Here is a 25490-nt window from a genome sequence, read left to right on the forward strand (position 1 = left end):
AGGCTCACTCGGCAATCATGGATTTCACAAAACAGGCCATATTTCAGGCACAAACTGGGAAAGAGAAGCACATGAGGCAGCACAATGTTCAAGAATCAATTTGCAAGCCTATATAAACATACATTTTGTACTAGTTGAACTGACCATTAAGACAACAACTGCTTATTGTTTGCAAATAAATCTACTGCAGCACTTCTTGTAGCTTTAACTTTGTTCAGGTTAACTAGCTCTTCAATTAGCTTCATTTCCTTGATACTAAGGTATTTGTGAATTTCAACCTGGATCTGGACCTGGACCAATTCATCCCCTCGTGAATTTGGCTTCCCAAGTAATAAAACACCCTATTTGACCATCACTGAAGTTGTGTTATAAAGGGTATTCAACCGTTAAACACATTAACATAGCAAAATAGCTGCCCTCGATGGCAACCTTCAAAGTCCAGCCACACTAAGTATACTACAAAGAAGTTGTGACTCAATGAATAAATGTGTGTTCTATTTAAGCTACTCTAATGATGTCTTCTCATAAACTATCAAACAGGCTATGAACTGCCAAGTAATATAATTCAGGCTCACTCAGCAATCACAGCTTTCACAAGAGGGGTCATATCTGATGCACCTTCTAGGGAAAGTGAAGCACACGAAGCTGCACAATTTTGAAGAACGGATTTTCAAACCTCTAAAGTATACATATTTTGCTGGTTGAACCAACTATTAAAACAAAACAATTGCTTATTCTTTGCAAATAACATTTCAATTCTAGTACCGATTAATCATCTGCTGCTTGTAGCTTTAACTTTGTTCAGGCTAGCTAGCTCTTCAATTAACTTTCTTTCCTCGTTACTAAGACGTTTGGGAATTTCCACCTGGACCCGGACCAATTCATCCCCTCGTGAATTTGGCTTCCCAAGCAATGGAACACCCTTTTTGGCCATCACCAGTGTTGTGTTAGGTTGTGTTCCAGCGGGTATTTTAAGATCAACCATACCATCTACTGTTGGCACCTTAACATTTGTCCCAAGAATAGCATCAACGTAAGAAACCTTGCATGTTATGAGTATATTTGACCCATCACGCTTCAACACAGGGTCGGAAAGTACTTCAATAAATACATACAGATCTCCTGGAGGGCCACCTCTTCTTCCTGCATTTCCTTCAGATCGAACCCGAAGACGACTTCCTGAATCCACACCAGCAGGAACTTTCAAACTGATTCTTTTTGTGCGTCTCACCCGTCCATCCCCCCTACACGAACTGCACGGTGTTGAGCTTTCACCTGTGCCACCACAAACCTGGCATGTTGAAACTTGTCGGAAATCACCCAATGGTGTCCGTGCTGCTGTAATGACCTGCCCTTGACCTCCACATGTACTACAGCTAGTTGGCACAGTTCCTGGTTTCACACCAGATCCATCACAAGTGCCACAGTTCTCAAGGCGAGTGACTTCTATCTCTTTATCTGTCCCAAAAACTGCCTCCTTAAAATTGAGAACCAAATTGTACCTCTCATCATCTCCCTGCATTGGTCTGTTTCGAGATCCTCTACTGCCACCCATACCTCCCATACCTCCCATTCCTTCAAATAAAGATTCAAAAATATCAAATGGATTGCTAAAGTCCTGCACGTGAAAATTCCATCATTTACAATATATCAGCCTGCATTGCTTTTCTGTATGGACAGAATATAATTTCAAAGCAGAGGCGTGGTGATTCTAAAAAGAAAATAGCATTTTTCAAGGTAAAATTAATCATGCAAAAAAACCAACATATTAATTTTCCTAAATTGATCTGGGATTTACAGTCGTATATGGATTTAAGTCTAGAAAGCTCACCCCAGTGCCTGCACCAACACCCTTAAGTCCAGCTTCGCCATATTTGTCATATATGGGGCGTTTTTCATCATCCGACAGAACCTATATTCAGTCATGTTATTTTCCTAAGTACTTAAGAAAAATGCACTGCTCACCCTCTTTATTGCAAAACAAACTCTCTATAGCAAGAAATGTTACAATTCATTAAATGAATCTGTGAAGTACCTCATAGGCATTGCTGATTTCCTTGAATTTCTTCTCTGCGCCAGCTTCTCTACATTATCAAAAACAAAATTATTGCAAATTATAACAACATAAAGTTTAAGCACAAATTATGCAGAACTGTTGATATACAAGTATAATGCAAGTTAAAGACGCTTCAACAAACTTTCAAGAGGGAGTCAACTTCCGTCTGTTTCCACTCAAAGAAAAAGGGAAGCATATATATTATATAATATCGAGAGTAATAGATATTTCCTGTATATCCAATTCTGGTAATTACTTTACTGTACCAAAATTTCATTAAACCATACCAAATTTAATGTTGAACAGACTCACAGTTCACATTATTACTCTTTCAGGATAAAATGGTGCAATCAAAATTTATTTATTTACTACAAAAATGCAAAATAGAAAACCTCAGAGAAGCCATAAACAGACACTGCTAATCAAAGTGCATTCATGTTCACTCAAAATGAAAATGAAACAAAACACAATTACATAGAAAGTTATAAAAGCTAATCACATTTTAATCCCGTTCACTAGAATTGCATCATACTTCGAGAACTCTGAATTTCTGAAAGGACGAGAAATATTAAAATGGTCATCTCTTTGAACTATATATTTTTGCTCTACCATTGTTACCGCTAAGCCTCTGAAAACACAACTTGTATATTGAATCAGAAACCTCAGATATGTCAAATTTGTAGTAATTACCAAAATAGATCCATCTTAACTACAGATCTATTAAGCACCAAGAGGGATGAAGAAGAAAACAAGTAAAGGACAAGAGAAATATTAAAATGGTCATCTCTTTGAACTATATATTTTTGTTCTACCTTTGTTACCGCTAAGCCTCTGAAAACACAACTTGTCTATTGAATCAGAAACCTCAGATATGTCAAATTTGTAGTAGTTACCAAAATAGATCCATCTTAACTACAGATCTATTAAGCACCAAGAGGGATGAAGAAGAAAACAAGTAGAAAATTCTGTGGTTAAAAGATAAAAACTTAAGGTGTCTACACTGCTTTATATATTTCCAAGGAAAATCTCAAGGGGAAATTCATTGGATGCTTCCCCAGATTCATGGATGGCATCCTTAGTGAACCCGTCGGAGTAGACTAGTGCACACACTGGGGTATGTGTTGGTGGATAATCATTTCTGCACATAATTTAGAATTTTTTCCCATGAAAAAATTCACACATTTTATTCAGATATAGAATGAATTACACTTTCTTCACAAGCTTATAGCACTCAGCACAAAGGACCACTATGGCTCATACCTGTAGAAAGTATTCCAGAGTTTCACCCTAGAAGCATATAAAGAGGCAACAATCATATTCAAAATATACATGCCACCTTCATACTCTTTACTTTATCAAATTGTTACATAACAGTCCCAACTTCCAAGGGTATGAGCAATAAATAGTCTCCTTCAGGTTTACATACCATAATTGAAGTTTCACAGCCAAAAGCCAAAGACTTAAGTAATACTGAAATAGAAAACAGTGGTCCTGTTTTATAAGTTATACCTGTCCATTGGCACTCCCTAGCACATATCCCAAAGGGGGAGTTGCATAGAATTAGGAAGTGCTGTTTTGATATCTCATAGCGGGGAAGGAGGACAGAGTAGGACTTCGACTGGCAAAGTGACAATCCATTGCCAAACTAAAGGATGAAGGAGGTTGGGTTCTAAAACAAATCCATACTTTGGTGAAGTTCTTACAGCCAAAAGTCTTTGGAATTTGATAACTAAGGGCAGTCTAAGGAAGAGTATCATTATTCATAGTACAGAAGTATGTTGCACTACCCTCATTATTGGACTGGATTGGAATTCCTGAAAATATTGGATAAGATTAAAAATGTTTCAATTATAACCTTCAGATCCATTAGCAAACAAAAGTACCTCAAACATTACCTCCCACTCTAATCCCTTGGGTACTCTGAGCTCTTCTAGGAGTCAAAATTAATCTACTCAAGCCCTCAGCTACCAAAAGGAAAAGACGTGGAGAGGATAAGGGAAATTATCAATGTAAGTGAAAGTGAATCCTTTGAAGTATTTTACAATGAAGGGAAGGACAAAATTACCAAAAGGTGGAACAAAATGACCATGCCATTACACCTTTTTGCCTATGCACTGCAAATACTATCATTCCAAAATATTGTCTTTACCTACTAAAACAACTCCAAACAAAGATTTTGAAATGGTACAGGGGTATAAGATATGTTTGAGGAAAATCTATACGGATGTGGGAACTGCAAAGGGAGTACAAGAGGAATTTGGACCATTTGTACATTCCACTGGTAATTTTTCAGATCCACTAGCCATGGATGATTAGATGCATATGGATCTTATTACTTAATGGGGCTTCCATGGCAAAGACAGCATTTATATCTAAACTCTAGCCACAAGGTGGTTATCACAGATTGCTAGTTCCTCATCAACTAAGAGGAATTGGAGTACATATGACTTCATCCATTCAGTAAAGTGAAACAGACTAGGAGCAACGAAGGCTAACAATCTTGTATATGGTCATTTCAACCTATGCCTTCTATTATATTCTCGTCCAAAGTATACGAAAGGTCCAAGTAAGATGTGGGATGTGGAGCCTAAAATATCTGACTTAAACACGACATTCAATGTTGTGACCCACCTCAACCTACTTGAAGATGTTACACAACCAGTTCCTACTTCTGCTACATCTTTCGACATTCCCAACCCCACTCCCCAACCCCCGGTCATCTATTCATGATGTAGAGTTGCAATATGCAAATGATGAGGATGTAGACCATTTCATGATTTGTAGTTAGACCTACTCTACATTATCATATAAGTTACAGTGATCCTTCATGAGAAGCTCGTTTTTGTGTTTACTATTATTAGTTTTATACACTGTTTTAAAAAACGGCTGAGCCGACTCCGATTCAGTCGAGCTAGACTAAGCCAATGCTTGGATGGGTCAGCTCGATGGCTGAAACGGAGTTGCTAGCCTGGTTGTTACCGAGCCGGTGACTGACTCAGCCGGCTCGATAACAACCCGGCCGGCTCAGTCACCGACGCAAATTGACGGCCTGCGATTTTTTTTGGGGGGGAGGGGGGGAATGGACCCCACAGCCAATTCTAATTTGGCTTAGGGTTATTTTGAGGTCCATTTACCTCTCCCAACCCTATAAAAGCTACCCAACCCCTCATTTCCTCATAGCTATCTCATTGCATTTGTGTGAGAATTTGTGAGGAGTTTGTGAAGAGTTGTGGAGTTTGTTTTTGGAGCAGCAGTGAGGAGTCTTAGGCAAGCATTGGAGCAACAGTGAGGAGCTTCTTGGGCATCCATTGGAGCAGCATTGAGGAGGCAATTTGTGCCTAGAGGTATTGTTTTTCACTTCTAAAATCTGGTATTGCTTACTTATTATTTTGTGCAAATCTAGAAATTGAAAAGAGTGTTTTTTGTAAAAGAAATGAGCATTGAAGCAATGCTATTTTTTTGGTTTTCATTTTCAGATTTTTTTCCTTTCATTTCCAGGTCAAAAAATGGCTCCTAGAGTGAAAGATGTTGCTTGGGCATATGCTAAAATGGTTGATAATCAAATGCATTGCAAATTTTGCCATAGAAAAATTAAGGAGGATCCTAGGGGCATTCATAGGCTGAAATAATACTTGGCAGCTTTTAGAGGCTAAATTACTCCATGTGAATCACCACAAATTGGGGAGATTATGAAGGAGTTGTTAAATAGCTTTGAGAAATTTCAGGAAGAAAAAGCTAGGAAAAAATAAATAGAGGCTGGAATTAGGAGGAAGAGGAGTATACAACAAATGATAGCTACCAACCCCCATTTTGATTTTGAGGGCTCTTCAGCTATCCCTTGTACTAATGCATCCAACCCCTTTCGCTATGTTCCTCCCTCTTTGGAGTCCATGCAAGAAAAAAAGGGCAAGGGTAAAATGAAAAAGAAGGGTGATATGAATATCAAAAGTCATTTCATTGTCACACTCTCCTCTCCATCAAATGCACATGGTCCTCAAGCTAGTAGAAGTCATATGCAGCCCACTTTAGATGACCATTGGAAGAAAGAATTGAGGGAGACTACTTGTGATTACATAGCTAGATGGTGGTATGATGTTGATATCCCCTTCAATGTTTCCCATTCACCATATTATGAGCCTATGTTTGATGCCATATTTGCTACTGGAAAGGGCTTCAAAGGCCCTACTATGCATGAGTTAAGGGGGTCTCGTTTGCAGAAAGAAATTTCCTCCATTGATGAGTATTTGAAAGATTTCAAAAACTCATGGGAAAAAACAGGATGTACCATCATGTTAGATGGATGGACTGATCAAAGGAACCATACCATCATAAACTTTCTTATCTTTTGCCCACAGGGAACCATGTTTCTAAAATCAGTTGATGCATCTGATAGGGTGAAAGATGGACAATTGTTGTTTCAGCTATTGGATGAGGTTGTTGAGGAGGTGGGGGTGGCTAATGTTGTTCAAATCATCACAGATAATGCCTCTAACTATGTTCTTGCTGGTAAACTGTTAGAGGAAAAACACAAAACCATCTTTTGGACCCCATGTGTTGCACATTGCATAGACCTCATGCTTGAGGATATTGGCAAATTAGATTGGGTCAAGAACATTGTAGATCATGCCAAAAGCATAACAAAATGTATCTACAATCATTCATGGATTTTGAGCCTGATGAGGAGACACACAAGGGGCAGGTATATTATTAGGCTTGCCATCACTAGATTTGCAACTCACTTTTTGACATTGCAATCTATGCTTTCCCAACATAGAAATTTGTAAAAGATGTTTTCCAGTGATGAATGGAATGAAATCCAGTGGTCTCACAAACAGGATGGCAAAGATTTGAAAAAGAAAGTTAATGAAGAAATATTTTGGAAAAAGGCAGCAAAGATTGTGAAGGTTGTTGAGCCACTGGTTAAGGTGTTGCGGTTGGTGGATGGGGAAAGATTGGCTATGGGCTTCATTTATGAGGCACGTTTCCCGAAACGGAAACGTGGCAGTACGGCCGGAAACGCGTTTCCAGGCCGTACGAGCCACGTTTCCCTAATTTAATGTGTTGTTTTTTAATTTTTTTTTTTAATTGGTTTTTAAATTTTTTTTAGGTTTCCGGAAAATTCTAGAAACCTATTCTAAAGTTATAAAAGAGCAGTTTGTCTCATTCTCTCATCACACTATTCAGCAAGTCGTTTCTCTTGGAGATTGGCAGTTGTTTCAGCTAGGGTGTTTTGAGCAGTGAGCAAAGTAGATTTCAGCAGCAAGAGAAAGAGATTTCAGCAGCAAGAGAGAGATTTCAGCAGGAGATTTCAGTAGCAGCAGATTTGGCTCAACTACAGCCATATTTCTCTTCTCTTTTCTGGCATTTCGGGGTAGTCTCAGCCACAGAAAATTAATTTGGGTAAGCCACATTCATTTTTTTAGTTTTTTCTTACTATTTCTTCAATTTTTCTAGGGTTTAGGCAGCCAAAAATATGAAAAACGTTTTTTATTTATAGATTTGTTTTTTAAATTTATTTTTGCAGCAAATTTGGCTCAGCTGCAGCCATATTTCTCCTCTTTTCTGGCATTCTAGGGTAGTTTCAGCCACAGAAAATTAATTTGGGTAAGCCACATTCATTTCTTAGTTTTTTCTTACTATTTCTTCAATTTTTCTAGGGTTTATACAGCCAAAAATATGAAAAACGTTCTTAAATTTTATTATTTACAGATTTGTTTTTTTAATTTATTTTTGCAGCAATGCCTTCCAGCCAAAGTGCAGCTGCAAGTGCAAGCCCTAGGGCCAACCCAAGGGCTGAATATTATCCTCTTTGGAGGCATGTGACGAAGCTTCAAAGATGTGGAGGTGGTGGCTCATGGGAATGGCGATGCGATCTTTGCAATAATACGTACAAGGGCTCCTACCCAAGAGTGAAGGCGCATCTATTGCATGGAGGAGGACAGGGGATTTCAGGTTGCACAAAAACATCAGATCCGTTGGCAAGGAGGGCATATCAAAGAGAGCAAGATGAGGTGGATGGTACTAAGAGAAGGCATGATGAGCTTACTCAAGCTCCATCTAACATTGAACCAAGGATTGTAGCTGAAGCAAGAAAGAGGAGAGCTAGTCACACTCAACAACATGAACAACCAGCACCCAAAAATACCAGAGGCCCAGGGGCATCCCCTTCAGTTCAGGATAGCAGAATTGCTAGATTGGTGAATGTGCAAGCAAGAGAAGAAATTGATTCCAGAGTGGCTAGGTGCATTTATGCATGTGGTATCCCATTCAATGTTGTTCGCTCTCCTTACTGGCAAGATATGATAAGGGCAGTTAACAAAGCTCCTCAAGGGTACAAGGGGCCCAACTATGAGAAAGTCAGAACCCAGCTTCTCAAAAATGAGGACCTTGTGGAGGACATTTTAGCTCCAAATCGTTCTTCCTGGAGTAGCTCTGGGGTTACCATAGTCTCAGATGGTTGGACAGATATGAGGCGCAGACCATTGATAAATATCATTGCCACTTCCCCCAAAGGAGCAATGTTTATCAAGGCAGAAGACTGCTCAGGAGAGGTGAAAGATGCACAGTACATTGCTGATGTTATTATAAAAGCTATTGAACAAATAGGGCCTAACAAGGTGGTGCAAGTTATCAAGGATAATGCACCGGTTTGCAAAGCTGCAGGTTTAATTATTGAGGGGAGGTATGACCACATATTTTGGACACCATGCATTGTCCATAATCTGAATCTGATCTTAGAGGAGATCGACAACAAAGTTTCCTGGATAAAGGAACTCACAGGGGAAGCAAGGGAGATTATCAAATTCATCACCAACCACCACCAGTCTCAGGCCATATTTCGAGAGTACTCCAAATTGGAGTTGTTAAAAGTTGTTGAGACTAGATATGCCTCAAACTTCGTGATGTTGTGCCGCCTTGTTGAGGTTAAGCATGCATTAGTTTCTATGGTGGTGAGTCAACTTTGGATTGAGTGGAGACAAGCAGATTCAGAGCGGGGATCTATGGTGCGTAGATTGTGCCTTGATGAGGATTGGTGAAGCAAGGTAGATTTCTTGCTAAAGTTCACAACCCCTGCATTTGAGCTTCTCCGGAGTGCTGACACTGACCAACCTTTCTTGGGAGAGGTATATGATGGCATGGATTCCATGGTTGAGAAAACTATGGAAATCATTTCGCAGGAGTCTCCACAACTTTTGTTTGTTGATGATCATTTTGCTGGTTTGATCAAGAAAATCATTGTTGACAGGTGGAACAATTTCAATACACCATTGCACACTTTAGCACATGCTTTGAACCCCAAATTTTATGATGAGGAGCTTATTGCTAAAAGCAATGGGAAGAGGAAGGCACCCCATAAGGATAGAGAGGTGGCTACTCGGGTGAAAAAAGCACTTATGAGAATGTTTCCTTCTCATCTACATAGGGAGGTAAAGGAGGAATTTGCCAGTTTTGCTGCAGGAATAGATGATTATGCAGATATATCAGCTTTGGAGGAGAGAAGCACCATGAATCCAGTTAGGTGGTGGATTTGTCATGGAGCAAATGGTGTACATTTGCAAAACCTTGCCATTCGTATTCCTTCACAAGTGGCAAGCTCTTCATCAGCAGAAAGGAATTGGAGCACTTTTGGTTTTATTCATTCTGTGAAGCGCAATAGGTTGGGCTCACAGAAAGCAGAGGATCTTGTTTATGTGCACTCCAACCTTCGCCTTGCATCTCGTAGGGGTCCAGAATACAACAGTGGTCCTTCTAAAGAATGGGATGTGGATGCAGAAAATCCTGATTTGGATCTCTCTCTTGCTGCCCTGAATATTGAGGCCGAATCTGGAAGTGGAATTGGTGCATCATCTTCTTCAGCACCACCATCCACTATTGAGCATTTTGCTGCTTCTATTTTTTATGAGGATTAGTCTTTTGTGACTTGTCTCTATAGTTCTTGCAGCCTTATAGTCTTTATTGTACTTGCAGCCTCATATACTAAATATAAATAAAGGCTGATTTTGGATTTTCCTATATTTTTATTTTCATTATTTGATCATTCATGACTCATGAGTAAATGTGATGTAAATTTAATCTTAATGTTTAAATGTAATAAATTATAATCATATAATGTAAATGTATCATTAATGCTTTATGATTGCACATATATATATATTAATAATTTTTAAATATTTTTAATATATATATATATATATATGTATTATATATATTCGTGTTTCCCCGTTTCCAAAATTTGGGGAGGTCGCATTTCGTATCGCTTCCCGTTTCGGAAACTCGTTTCCGTTTCCCCGTTTCGTGCAACTTAGCCCTAAGTACACAGACTCTCCTCACTCACTCTCTATCTCAGCGCTGCTTGCTCAGTTTTTTGTCAATCTGTGGCTTTAAAGCCAATTGTCGTTGTTTGCTCGTTTCACCTTCTCGAGCTCTCTGGCTCCCTGGCCTCTGTCCGCTTAAATCCCCCTCTAAGCATTATCAATCATTGCTAAACGCTTTCAGGGATGGTGGCAACCTGTACTGTAACAGAATGGGTCATCGGACCTTCGAAATCCCAAAAATGGTCATTCTATGTTTACACAAAGAAATACGTTCAGACACAGAAAAAGTCCGCCAAACTCTGTTTATCGGACTTCAAAGTTCAAATATCCATAAATCTGCCTTATACTCCTATTGGGTTCGCCTATATATCAACATTGCATCTCCACCGTTGATCTGGGAGTTTTGGATCCAATGACCGTGGTTCATTTCGGGCGGCTCTTTCATACGAGGGTTAACCGCCTGATGAGGATGGTTTTGTCTCTCCTTAGCCTGGACACGTGGCAGCCATTGTATGGGCTCGGGCAGAGTCCACCCAAACCACTTACCGCCTTTGGTCCTCCCGAAATCCCACTTGTTTCGTGGATTTCCTTTTTATATTTAAATTACATTAAAATATGAAAATCCCGCTCATCTCGGATTTGAAACAGTATATATTTTCATTCGCAAACCCTTTCAGGTTCGGGTTTCATCGCATCGGCGCCTCCCTTCGTATTTCATTTATTAAATGAAATACGCGACAATACACACAAACTATCGTTTGACGGATTTCAAAAGATATCAAACATCGTTTATAATGTTATCGGGTCCGGCTATCGCGTCGCGTATATATATATATATATATATATATATATATATATATATATATATATGTCCGCTCCTCTGTGTAGCTCCGATGCGATTTTGCGATGCGACTTGCCGCAATCGCATGAGCTCAGACCGTTGGGTAAGTGTTCCTCTGTGTTTGCCAATTGCGATATCGGGGTTCAACTTGGGCCATCGACCTGCGCGCTTGATCGACGGTCCTCGTTGACCCCGTTGATCACGATCGCCACTGTTATGTGGTTGCCCCCCGATAGCTTACGCCTGTGCTGATTCCGCTGATTCCGATGTGCTGATCGGATCTAGACCGTTGATTGCTGCAATTTAGTTTGTGAGTGCAAATATTGAAGTGGTTGATGATCAGTATGTATAATTATTTCTTTGTCCAATAGGTAATGTTTCCACTTTTTCACACTTTGCACTAATGCATACAATTCTTTATCATATGTGGGATAATTAACTACTGCAAAATTAAATGTCTCAGAATGATAACATATGGGTTTACCGTGTTGCATCAACACTGCTCCCATGGCATAGTCACTGACATTTGTTTCTATCTCAAATGGTCTTTGAAGATCTGGCAATGCTAGTATTAGTGTTGTACTAATCCTTTCTTTCAAGGTGTCGAAGGCTTTCTGTTGTTTACCTCCCCACTGAAACACCTTGTTCAATCCTATTAAAGCATGTAAGGGAGTTGTAATCAAGGAAAAGTTAGCAATAAACTTTCTCTAATATTGTGTTCCTCCTAGGAAGCTCCTAACTTCTGTAGCAGATTTGGGTTTAGGCTAGTTTACAATGACTTCAATCTTAAGAGGGATCTATCTTCAATTCACCACCCCCTACAATATGACCCAAATAATTCAAAGATGTTTTGCCAAATTCACATTTTGATAACTTAACATAGAGATTTTCTTTTTTCAAAACATCTAGAGTCTGCTTTACATGCTTTAAATGTTCTTCCCATGTTTTACTGAAAACAAGAATGTCATCTAAATATACAATTACAAAATCATCAATAAAAGGCCTGAGTATATCATTCATAATTCTCATGAAAGTCGCAGGAGCATTAGTTAAGCCAAAAGGCATAACTAGCCATTCATACAGCCCTTGCTTTGATTTGAAAGCAGTCTTCCATGCATCTTGTTCCGCTACTCTGACCAGATGGTAGCCACTACACAAGTCCAACTTGGAAAAGTAAACAGCTTCTTTCAGCTGATCCAATAGATCATCAATGCGAAGAAGAGGATAACGATTCTTGATCGTTATTTTATTCAGTGCTCTGTAATCAATGCACATCCTCCACGAACCATCTTTCTTTCTCACCAACACGATTGGAGATCTGCATGGTGATGTGCTTGGTCTTATGAACCCTTTATCGAGCAGCGCCTGTACCTGCTTCTTGATCTCTGCATTCTCTAAAGCGGATAACCTGTACATTCCGATGTTAGGCAATGGAGCATCTTGCTGCAAATGAATATCATTGACAATTTCCCTTTTGGGTGCAGACCTTTAAGTTCTTGAAATAGGATATCATATTCTAAAACAACTTTTTCTAAATCAGCTTTCTGTTTAGCATCACAGCCTTCAAATATATTAGTTTTATCAGGGTTCTTTTCCTTTACAACCATCAATAAAAATTGTTTGCATGAATTTACAATTCTTTTCATCTGCCCTAAGTTTATGGGAGTGTAATTATTTTTTAGTTTATGAGCTCTTACAATATATTCTATTCCATCTTTGGTGAGCTGACACTTATTTTCAACTCCATAGAAAATGGCTTTTCTATCATACAAGTAAGGACTTCCTAAAACAATTCCACATATATCCAAAGAAACAATATCTAACTCAACCTCATCTACAAATGCTGACCCAAAAGAAAACCTAAGTTTACATTATCTAGTCACTTGTAGCTTTGCTTTATCACATACCCAACCTAATGGATATGGCTTCTTGTGAGGTGTGGTTAGTAATCCCAACTTCTTTACAATTGCTTCAGAAATCAAATTTACTTGTGAACCACTGTCAAATAAAGTATCAATCTTTTGATGCTTGGAAATAACTCTAATATGAAAAAGCTCATGTCTTTTCCTCTCATTTTCTTCATTATCAATAGTTTGTGCAGAATTACTAGTAGATGCTTCAGAATTTTTACCTTTTATACCTGTGGTTGTGACTGTTGTTTCATCACCTGAGTCTGACCCCAAATCTTTCTGTATAGCAGCAGCAGTCTTCTTCTTCTTGCCATCGAACTTCTTGGGTTTCAGCTCCAGATGCAAAGACCAGCAATGTTCATCATCATGTCCATCCTTCTTGCAGTGAGTGCATGAAGGTTTGTTTTTCTGTACAGCATTTGCCTTCCTCTCTTTCCATTTCTGCTTCCTCTTTTCCTTGTTCTTGCTTGCAGTAGGTTTTGATGATCCCCCAATCTCTAGGTTCACATTCTTGCCTCTAGCCTCTAGATGTGTAGCCTGCACAGATACCTCATCTATGCTAGTAGGGTTGAACATGAGAATGGTGTGTCTCAAATAGCTATGTAGACCACCTATGTACTTCAACAAAGTTTCAGGTGAGTCTAGAGAAATGCCTAAAATTAAAGCTCTTTTTCTAAATTCCTGGGTATAGCTTTGTACACTTTGCCCCTTTAATTGACGAAGAGTTTGCCAACTCATCATGGCTTGCTACATATAAGCTAATGGATAGAATTGTTTTTTAATCGTAGAAACAAATTCACTCCGGCTAGAAAGAATTTTACCATGCTTCTTCAAATCAGCTTGTGTTCTGCCTTCCCACCACACTAGGGCAGTTCCTCCAAGGTGAAGGTTGGCCAGCTAAATCTTTCTCCTTTCTGAATCAATGTTCTGCACCCTGCAATATACATCAATCTGTCTAATCCAGTTATCTAGCTTTTCTGCATTTAATTCTCCATCATATATTGGCAAATCAAATTTTACATCTAATTTAATCACAGAAGTCTTCTTTTTATTTTTAGGGCTAGAAGGAGGTGTTGATGGAGGAGGTTCTTCCCCTTTCCCTTTGCCTTCTGAATGGGCAACTAGAAGAGGTTCCTCTACTCCTTTGCCTGTTTGAGATGCTGAAGGGCTTTCCCCTCGGCCTTTCTTAAATTCTCGGTACATTTCTTCTACCATGGCTCTCATGGTCATGAAACTGTCCATGAACTAAGAGTCTGATTCCAAGGGAATTTCTTCTGTCATTTTCCTCCTAGGATAGACTCTTCCAATTTCTGGGTTAGCCTCAACCAGTTCTCCTTCTCCTAGTTTGAGCTTTGACCTAGTTAGCATTCAACAATCCAACACAAGCTTGTCTAACCTTAGCAACCTAAAGCTTTGATACCACTTGATCTCATAATGAGATCTAAGACAATTATTAAGGTATTACAGATTCATGTGTATGGATATGCCTATGTTACTTTGTGCAATGGATCGATAAGATTGTGAAATACATAGACAATGAAGCAGTTAAAGAACATAATAGACAACACACATAAACACAAGAAGTTTAATAAGGAGTTCACCCAACACTCCTGAGCTATGTCTCTTGGTGCAGCCTTCAATGGTGACCTCTCTATTATGTCTTCAAAAAAATAGAGTTTTACAACAGTGAGCTCAATTTGAGTCCCACACAACATATACAAGACAATAAGGCTTTACTTGGATTCCCCAAGTCTCCCTGAGTACACAGACTCTCCTCTCTGACTCTCTGCCTCTGTTTGCTCTCTGTCTCAGCGTTGCTTGCTCAGTTTTTTGTCAATCTGTGGCTTTAAAGCCAATCGTCGTTGTTTGCTCGTTTCACCTTCTCGGGCTCTATGGCTCCCCGGCCTCAGTGTGCTCAAATCCCCCTCTGAGTGTTAGCAATCATTGCTAAACGCTTTCAGGGATGGTGGCCACCTGTACTGTAACCGAATGGGTCATCAGGCCTTTGAAATCCCAAAAATGGTCGTTCTATGTTTACACAGAGAAATACGTTCAAACACAGGAAAAGTCCGCCAAACACTGTTTATCGGACTTCAAATATCCATAAATCCGCCTTATACTCCTATTGGGTCCGCCTGTATATCAACATCGCATCTCCACCGTTGATCTGGGAGGTCTGGATCCAACGGTCGTGGTTCATTTCGGGCGGCTCTTTCGTACGAGGGTTAACCGCCCGATGAGGGTGGTTTTCTCTCTCCTTAGCCTGGACACATGGCAGCCATTGTATGGGCTCGGGCGGAGCCCGGCCCAAACCACTTACCACCTTTGGTCCTCCCGAAATCCCACTTGTTTCGTGGATTTCCTTTTTATATTTAAAATATATATATATGTGTGTGTGTGTGTCCGCTCCTCTGTGTAGCTCCGATGCGATTTTGCAATGCGACTTGTCGCAATCACATGTCGCATGAGCCCGTACCGTTGGGTAAGCGTTCCTCTGTGTTTGCCGATTGCGATATCGGGGTTCAACTTGGGCCATCGATCTGCGCGCTTGATCGACGGTCCTCATTGACCCCGCTGATTGCGATCGCAACTATTATATGGTTTCCCCCCGATAGCTTACGCCTGTCACCACCAATTGCGTTGTGCCGATCGGGTCTAGCCCGTTGATCAGCCAGATCCGATGGCTCCTGTGCATCGCTGCCGATAACTTGTTTTTCAACTGTTTCTCACTGTTTTTGCCTCCCGATAGTGTAATCCGACTTTTTAAAAGGCTCTTCTTCTGCGATAGTCTTGAATGTTTAGAAGACTTTGAAGACTTAGAGGGTTTTCTAGGATCCATTTGGATCAATATCATCATTCATGCATGTATTGGACAGTGCACTAGGTGCCTTTTTGATATAATGGATATATTCATGAGCCTACTTTGATCATATGTTGTCTCCTCTCTATATTCTAAAGCTTTGTGTTTGGAAACATGAATGAAAATCTTTAAAATTGTTTTTTATTAAAAATATATATATAATGTATTTTTTACAACGATCGAGTCATTGAAATCAAACCGGTCGAGTTGTTACCGAGTCGGAGTCGGAGTCAGAGCCGACCCTCGGTCGTTTCCAAACTGGAGTCGAAGTTTTATAACCAATGGTTTTGTATTAGACAAGTGCATTATTTTAGTGTTCAGATTCATAAATTATCTAAAGATTTCAATTCTATTGTTTTGATTCATGAATGATTTTGATTTTGAACTTCAAATATGTATTTTAAAATTTTAAAAATATTATATATATTTTTGTACTCAATGTATCTAGATCCTAGCTTTCAAAAATCCAATATATCTACATCCAGGTCCATATCCGTATCCAAGTAGCATAGCTTCTCCACCATATTTTATCTCACTCATACTTGTGCCCAATTCTTAACAAGAGAAAATTCCCATGGGTTACATTGATGAGGCTATGGATCAAGCAAAGGGGTAGATAAATACATCATACAAGGATCAAGTAGCTAAGCATGGACCCATATGGGAGATCCTTGATAACAGATGGAATAATCAATTCCATATGACAACCAATCTGGCTGACCAATTAAATATTCAAAATACTTGGAATATAAAGAAATCCACAAGGATAGTTATATATATATATGATCAGGTTACAAATGAGGGCCATGTATATATACCTAAGCAGAAGTACCCTTTCACTAAAAGTCACGTCCTTTAGTTAAAACTTGTCCTTTCATTATGATGGGTCTCTTCACTATATATATATATATATATATATATATATATATTGGCTTCCCCTTTAGAAATGCTTTGTCCTCAAAGCATACTTATGGAAGGGGTTGACATCTATTTCCTGGCTCGTAATGTCTTTGCATCATTCTTGTTCTTGGAGTTGTCATAGTTAATGATACAAGACAAAATGAACCTTTGAGTGCTAAGCAAAATTGTCAAACGATAAAAGGATCTAACCATCCTAATTCAATATTTTGCAAAACATTGTGTTTATAGGATTTCTAAGATGATTTGTTAATATGCGACTTAATGGTACTGATATGAATATTCTTCAAAAGATAGGTTAATTGTTTTCGTCCTTAGTGATGTTGATACACTGACTAGTTAAGATACGGTCTACCTGCTCTTATGATTTGAACATTGATAAAGTGTCTTTGTAACATGACTCTCCCTTATCATGCTTATAGCATTTTCCTAGTCTACTTTTGGTATTATTTTTTCTTCATGCCTTGGCGTTACCTTGTTGATTGCTGAATTTTTATTAATATTTACACTCTAAATTTCTATCGTTTGTACTCCAACATCTAAGTATGTATTTACTTTAACTAGGTTTCAATCTTCTTGAGTTGTGATATTAACCAGCTCTATATTTTTCCCTTCTCCACAACTTGGATTTCTTCACTTCGAAGACTTTGATGCTTCCTTCTGGATAAGTTGTTCTAACTTGACTTTCAAAAACTTGTGTTCACCTTTTAACTTCTTAATCAATGCAATCAAATTTTGACAATTATTCTTTATTTGAGAAATTTCTTTGTTTTTATCTACAATAACTTTTTAAAATTCTTTTTGCATCTTTCGCACTGACTTTTGATTGCCTTGAAGGATCACCTTTGAAGTATCGTCAATGTCTTCTAATGTCATTGAATTTAACTCCAATGTAATGTCCTGTAATGCTATATTTTTCTTCTTGTAGGAGAATATCAAAAACTTCTTCATATTTAAGGTCTCTAGCGCTTCCACCCAAGGTGAACCGAGAATTATGTCACTATCCTCACAAAATAGGGATCTAACAATGAATTTGATATAAAAGTACAATCTCTAATGCGCAATTGTCAATTGCTTATATAATATCGTTTTTTATCCCATGAGTCTATCCCTTCAATTATATTTGATAGTCCTAAGGACATACTTGTTGAGCATTCGGATGGGGTATGTGCCTTGTGAGACAATGATGATGGTGTCTATAGCAATGTTTTAAAACTCCGACTCGGCTGAGGGTCGACTCCGACTCGGTGTCGACTCGGCCGGCTCGATTTCAATGACTCGGTCATTGTAAAAAATACATTAAATATTTATTTTTTATAAAAGCACATAATTTTAAAGATTTTCATTCATGTTTCCAAACACACAGCATTAGAATATAGATAGAAGACAACATATGATCAAAGTAGGCTCATGAATATATCCATTATATCAAAATGGCACCTAATGCATTGTCCAATACATACACGATGATGATATAGAAATCAAAACAAAAACACATAACCAAGGAGGCTATAAATGGCCTCTACAACAAAAGTCTGTGACCAATTCTACTGGCTACTGCTAGAGTTGCCAACATCATCTGGCTCAGTGTTACTTGGAAGTTGGGAGCAGGAGCGAAAGTGGGGAGCGAGAGCGAAAACGGGAGCTGGAGGGACATTTTCAGAAGCTCCTGTTTTGGGAGCAAATCCCAGAGGAGTTCGACAACCTATGTCACTAACATCAAGGTACATTGAGGGATTGGTGCTCGTGATTAAATACGAGTTCCATACCCTAATACATGACAAAATTCAATGGAAACATTGCAATCCTCCAATCCTGAAATCCTGAAAAACTGATAAGTCTGCTGGATTTTGAATGAAATCTAAAATTCTACTTTCTCCATATGAAATCCAATGAGGTCGAAACCACTCTCAAACATCCTGAGTCATTTCATGGTAATGTTAAAAATTTAAGTAAAATGATGAAAATGAAGATTAAAGAGAATGTCATTTTTACTTTAAGAATTTAACATTACCATGAAATTTGAATAGCATATCAATAGTAGAGAGAATTTGAGTGTGTTAAATAGGGTTTGGGAGGGGGAAATGGACCCCAAATAACATTTAACTAATTCATAAAACACATTGGAGTTCAAACCAATCAGCAAACACTTCAAAATTTCATTAAAAAGATGTCAAATTGTTGTTTTGATGGGGGTTACAAGCCACTAGTTATGACTCGGCCGAGTCAATACAGAAACGGCCGAGTTGGCCGAGTCAGCCATGACTCGGCCGAGTCATGGCTGACTCAGCCTACTGAACGGTTTCTTCCACCGAGTCACATTTCTCGACAATGAAACGGATCAACTCGGCCGTTTCCGTTTCGAATCGGCCGAATTTTAAAACTATGGTCTATAGTCATTGCCTCCCCAACATTGTGCTCTAATCTAATGGAGAGATAGATATTGTTATATGTTGACAATGTTGGTCATGATGTTGAAGATGGCTTATCAATTAGACTCTTCTTATGATAATACTTCAATTTGAGAGTTTCCTTGTAAATTGTTATGCAATATGAATACCTCCCTAATTAAGGAGTGTTGAACACTGTAACTAGGTTCGGCCTTCATAATTTTTCATTGTACATATATTATTTCATGTAAAGATCAAAAAGAAAAAAAAGGATTATTTATTATTATTTTCAAGCATGGGTTTCATGTTCAAAGTCAAATTATTATTTAGGCCAAGCATGTTTTTCATGCTTCTAGGGTTTGTTAAGTCAAAAGAAATAGTGTCATGAGTCAAATTCCTAAGAGAACACCTTGAAAAAGATATAAAGAATTTTTATTTGAGTCAAAATAGTCAAATTGTCCTCCACAAACCCAAGTCAGCCCAAAGACACCTATTCGGCCTCCTAGAAGGGTATAAATACAGAGCTATTCAACTTCATTTGGAGCATCAACAGACACTTCGATTTTTGTGCCAAGGAGAGAAAGAAAAGGAGCGAAAAAGTCAAGAGAAAGAGAAGAAGTCCAAGGATAGAGAATGAGAGTCAAAAGAGAGAATTTTCCATCACACGTGTGAATTCTACCCTAGTCTTTGCCACACGTGCGAAGAAACAGGTTTGCTGCAAGTGTCGAGAATTTCAAGAAGAGTTGCAGGTCCAAAAATCACAGTTTGACTAGATTTGTTGACCATCGACCAACGTTGACTTTATTGAATTTGACTTGGATAGAGAAGGTTGGAAAGAGGGCTGACTTGGGGCTTGTGGAAGGACTTTGTCTTGGTGTTTGGGTCTTGGAATTCTCACTTTGATCTATTCTATAAGAAGAGAAGATTTTTTGGGTTTTCCCCTTGGAGGGATTTTTCCCTGGTTTGGAGCCTATCTCTTGTGTTCATTGTCTTTTTGTGATCTTCATAGTTTATGGTTTTGGTAATTGTTTGATGATCAAAACATAATAAAAGTAATAAGAAGCCAACACATAATCACAAGCAATTATCAAGTAAAGAGAAATCAACCCTAATTATTGCCCTAAGGATTTCTCAACAATTATTAGAGATGTATACATATTGTACAAATCATTTGCAATTCAATAAACAATATACTCTAGCGTCTATTAATTCCAGTAACATGATTCTTATTTCCTCTCTATTTTGTAACATGCATTACAACATTTACATGTAAATGTTGTTAATAACCATCGAACTATAGGTAGTACCAATTAATGTTTAAAACTCATACTTGGCCTTGGAATCAACCAAGCGTCAACTCATACTTAGCCATGACTTCGACTAGTTTGAATTTAATGGCTTGATATACTAAAAACAAACATTAAATATTTAAATTTTAATGAAAAATAGGCAAGTATACTCGTGTATATAACATGTAAGGGTGAGTATATCAAAATGGCACCAAGTGCAATACATATCAGAAAAAAATACATAAATGAGGCTCTAAATGACCTCTAGAATCCAAAGAACATGCTACAAGCTATTGGCCTAATAGAAATCACTAATCAACATGATCAATCATCAAAGTCATCACTAGTGCTAGAAATGGGAGCTACAAGATGATTGTCTGTCTTGGAGTCTTTGGACACATCAAACTCTTCAAAGACATCAGCAACATAGTACTAGTAAAAGCACAAGTTGCATAGCTAGTGCTTACCTGTGCCATGCCCAGTGCTACGTCTATTCTTACTAGTGGATCTGGATCCAAAACAATACACTCGAATCAAACTCTATCGAGTGAGACTCCCCTACCATTTTCAGGTTGGATGAATATCATCCAACACAATGAGATTTGTATCAAGTCGTTTATTTAGCAACTAGTTGTGCCTTAGCCAGAGGTTGTAGTGAACAAAGACAAGACCATTTAACCATATTTGTTCAAAAAGGTTCCCTTTTTTGCATGAATCTACTCAAATAGAAACCAATTGCGCTCACACCCAAAAGCACTGCAAGTTTGATTTAGGACCCCATGTGTTGCACAGTGCATAGACCTCTACAGTGTTCTTGATCCAACACTATTTTCCAATGTCCTCAGGCATGAGGTCTATGCATTGTGCAGCACATGGGGTCTAGAATATGGTTTTGTATTTAGTCTCTAACATCTTACCAGTACAATTAGTGCCATTATTTGTGATGATCTGAATAACATTTGTCTTGCCCACTAACATGACAATCTTATCCAAAAGTTGAAATAACAAGTTTGCATCTTTCACTTTATCATATGCATTAACTAATTTCAAAAATATGGTTCCCTGAGGATAAGAGACAAAGAAATTTATGATAGTATAGTTTTTTCCATCACCTCAACCATTTGACATGATGGTACATCATGTTTTGACCCATGGTTCCATAAAACCCTCCAAGTATTCATCTATGGAAAACTTCTTTTTGCAAAAGAGATCCCCTCAACTCATACATACTATGGTTCCCTGAGGATAAGAGACAAATAAATTTATGATAGTATAGTTTTTTCCATCACCTCAACCATTTGACATGATGGTACATCATGTTTTGACCCATGGTTCCATAAAACCCTCCAAGTATTCATCTATGAAAACTTCTTTTTGCAAAAGAGATCCCCTCAACTCATACATACTAGGGCTTTTAAAGTACTTTTTGATAACACTAAATTAAATTCTTTTGAGGGCCAGGAGGGGTCTTTCTTGATGAGGAAGGTTGTCCAAAAGAGGGAATTTATCCCTGAGCTGCCAAATTAACACTCCCCTCAGCTAGGGAGAAATTACCAACTGCAACATATGTCCCATCTCAATTATCTCCTCGTCGTCAAGTCAAATGTCGTCACTGCTCATCTCTATTGAACACAATCGAATCTAAAAGGAGGAGAGTTTGACAACATAGGGGAGCTAAAGCTACCACCCTCTATCAATATGTGAGATCTACTTATCACAAGGGTAAGGATCACACTCTGTCCTGTTGACCTGAGACAATAGGCATGATCTACTCAAGGATCACACTCTACCCTATCGTCCAGTGACAATAGGTGAGATCAACTTGAGGATCACACTTTGTCCTATTGTCTGTTGATCCTCCATCAAGACTCTTAAGAATCAAGTGGTAGAACACTTGCATCCAAGACTTGAACAAGATCGACTTACCACATGGGTAAACCCATTGGCTAGATAGGGAGGTCCAATCCCACCAAGCCCAACCTGTGGGTAGGATGCCAACTGGGGTATACTCTGGCAAAGCAACAATATGCGAGATCGACTTACCACAGGGTAAGGATTCACACCCTATCCTATTGTCCAAAGGTCCCTCAACCGCAGGAGCCAATCAGATCCCACTATTGTTGTCACAATATATCACGATCATATCAAGGACCTACTCAAACAACTCTCCAAAGAGCTTTCTCAACCAAACTGCCTCACAACTAGCCATGCTAACAACAATATATTCTGCCTCAGCCAATGTTTTTAAAACCGGAACCGGTGACCGGACCGGTCCACCTAATGAACCGGTTTACCGACCGGAACCGGTCTAACCGGGACTGGTTTGGTCTAAACGAACCGGTTTTAAAAAATACATTAAATAATTAATTTTTAATGAAACAAAACTATTTTTAAGATGTAAAACCATGATTCCAAGCCAATAGAGACAAAATATGCAAAGTTTGCTCATTTATATACCATGTAAAGGTGAATATATAAAAATGGCACCGAGTGCAATACATATCATCGACAAAATAGCAAAATACATAAGAAATGAGGCTCTAAATGGCCTATAAAGTCTAAAAACAATGTTGTAAGCTATGAGGCCAATGGCCTAATACAAGCCTACAGTGTACACATGATCAATCATCAAGTTCATAACCACTACTAGACACAAGATCGTCATCAGGAGCTACATAGACATCATCTGGTTCAGAGTCTGAAGATGCCTCAGCCTGATCTACAACCTCAGTATCAATGCCACTAATGACAATAGAAGTGGACCTAATGGAAGCACGAGTTTGTCGACCTGCATGACTAGTGCCTTCCATTGGTTCTTTGCCTTTCCTTGATGCCGCTACTGATCCTGGTTCTAATGCCACCACATAATCTGCTTCAACCCCTGCTAAAGTCATGTCGATATCAAAATCAACTTCAAACACAGGTTCTTCAGTCTCCTCCACCCATTTTGATGTTGGATCAATATCGTCCAACACAATGGGATCTAGATCAGGAGTTTTGCTCATCATTTGGAGCTCTAATTGCATTTATTGTTTACCCCCAAACCATGAAATCCTGAAAACCATTAAGTCTGCTGAATTTTGAGTGAAATCTAAAATTCTAGTTTCTCCATATGAAATCCAATGAGGTCGAAACCACTCTCAAACATCCTGAGTCATTTCATGGTAATGTTAAAAATTTAAGTAAAAGGATGAAAATAAAAATTAAAGGAAATGTCACTTTTACTTTAAGAATTTAACATTACCATTAATTGCCAACATTGTTAGGGTTGAAACACCCTTAGTTTCCCCCCAAAACCCCTAAACCACAATCAGGAATACACTTTTTGCAAGTTTTGGTGGGCATGCCTAAAACCGGCCGGTTTAGGACGGAACCGGCCGGTTTGATACAAACCGGCCGGTTCCGTCCTAAACCGGCCGGTTTTTCACCGGTTAGGGCAAAAAATGGGTGAAAGGGCCTTTCCAACCGGGTTTTTTGGCCGGTTTAGACCGGCGGCCTTGCTAACCGGCCGGTTAGACCGGTAACCGGTTTTTTAAAACGGTTTTGAAAACTATGGCCTCAGCCGTGCTCAAAGCTACGGACTTTTGTTTCCTGCTCATCCAAGATATCATGGCAGAACCCAAACTAAAGCAACATCCAAATGTTCTCTTCCTGTCAATAGCATTTTCGATCCAATCAACATTGGTGTACCCGTGAAGTCGTATATCTCTGGTAGTGTATCTCAGATCAAGGTTAATCGTCCATGTGAATATCTCAATACATGCTTGGCAGTAATCCAGTATGCATGAAGGGGCTCAGTCATAAATTGACTCAACGTGTTCATTGCAAAGCATATGTCTGGACAAGTGTTCACAAGGAACATCAATGCCCTAATCAGTGATTGGTACTCAAAAGGGTTTGCCAAGTCAGGTCCAGCAGCATTTCCGCACAACTTCTTGAAGTTTATCTCCATCGGTGTGACCAACGACTTTCATTCTACCATTCCAAATCTTTCCAACGACTTCACAACATATTTTCCTTGAGAAAGGAAAATCTCTCCTAGTCTTGGACACACCTCTAGTCCCATGAAGTAATGCATCAAACGAAGATCCTTCATATCAATCTCAAAGGCCAACTCCCTCTTACATTTGAGGATCAGGGGCTCACTACCTGTCAAGAATAGATCATCAACATATAAAAACAAAATTAAAGGCATACCTTGGACCACTTTGAAGTAGAGGTTCGAGTCAGCACTACTTCTCGTGAATCCAAGCTTCACCAGGTAACTATCAATGCGAACATACCAATCTATGGGACTTGCCTCAAACTATATAATGTTTTCTTTAACCTACAAGCGTGAGTCTTCCTGTCCTTCACTTAAAGTCCCAAAGGTTGCTCAACATATACTTCTTCCTGAACTATGCCATGAAGAAATGTTGTCTTTACATCCATCTAGAGAAGGGTCCATCCTTCACTGCCAGCGAGGGCAACAATCGATCTAACGATAGTGTAACGGGCAACTGGAGAAAATATATCATCATAGTCTTCTCCCTCTTTCTGGGAGAAACCTCGGGCCACGAACCTTGCTTTGTACTTCTCAATGCTTCCATCAGCTCCATGCTTGATCTTGTATAGCCATTTTGAAGTTACGACAGACTTTCCTTTAAGTCTCGGAACAACATCCCATACATCATTCTTCATAATTGATTCATACTCTTCGGCCATGGCATCCTTCCAAACCTGTTCTTTCACAATGTCTTCAAAGGTGGGAGGCTTAGCCTGAATGATGGTGCTCATAGATACAACGTATCTCTAATACCAGCATGGCTTCTTGCTTTCTCTAAAGGTCCCTTTGGTAGAAACATGTCTCTCAGCATCTTGTAATGTGTCACGAAGCCACAATGGTCTCTTCCTAGTAGGGGGATCCCTTAG

General features: G+C 38.9%; 1 protein-coding gene across 5 annotated transcripts in view; it reads right to left on the reverse strand.

Annotated features, from left to right (window-relative positions):
* Window positions 1–85: 85 nt before the first annotated feature.
* LOC149227745 (chaperone protein dnaJ A7A, chloroplastic-like) overlaps window positions 86–25490 on the reverse strand; it is a 133456-nt gene continuing 108051 nt past the window's right edge. For 4 of the 5 annotated variants that reach the window (XM_089377906.1, XM_089377907.1, XM_089377905.1 and 1 more), the window contains exons 6-8: window positions 2036–2084; window positions 1832–1912; window positions 210–1618 (exon numbers count right to left, since the gene is read on the reverse strand). In XM_089377906.1, the coding sequence (XP_089234032.1) occupies window positions 773–1618; window positions 1832–1912; window positions 2036–2084 (976 nt within the window). In that variant the 3' untranslated portion in view covers window positions 210–772. Of the gene's footprint in view, window positions 1619–1831; window positions 1913–2035; window positions 2085–25490 lie in introns of all 5 variants that reach the window. The other variant, XM_089377904.1, reaches the window with a different exon arrangement.

This window comes from Pinus tabuliformis, chromosome J (assembly GCF_031772625.1).
Source record: "Pinus tabuliformis cultivar Carrire ecotype Pingquan chromosome J, CPIR1, whole genome shotgun sequence".
NCBI classification, from domain to species: domain Eukaryota; kingdom Viridiplantae; phylum Streptophyta; class Pinopsida; order Pinales; family Pinaceae; genus Pinus; species Pinus tabuliformis.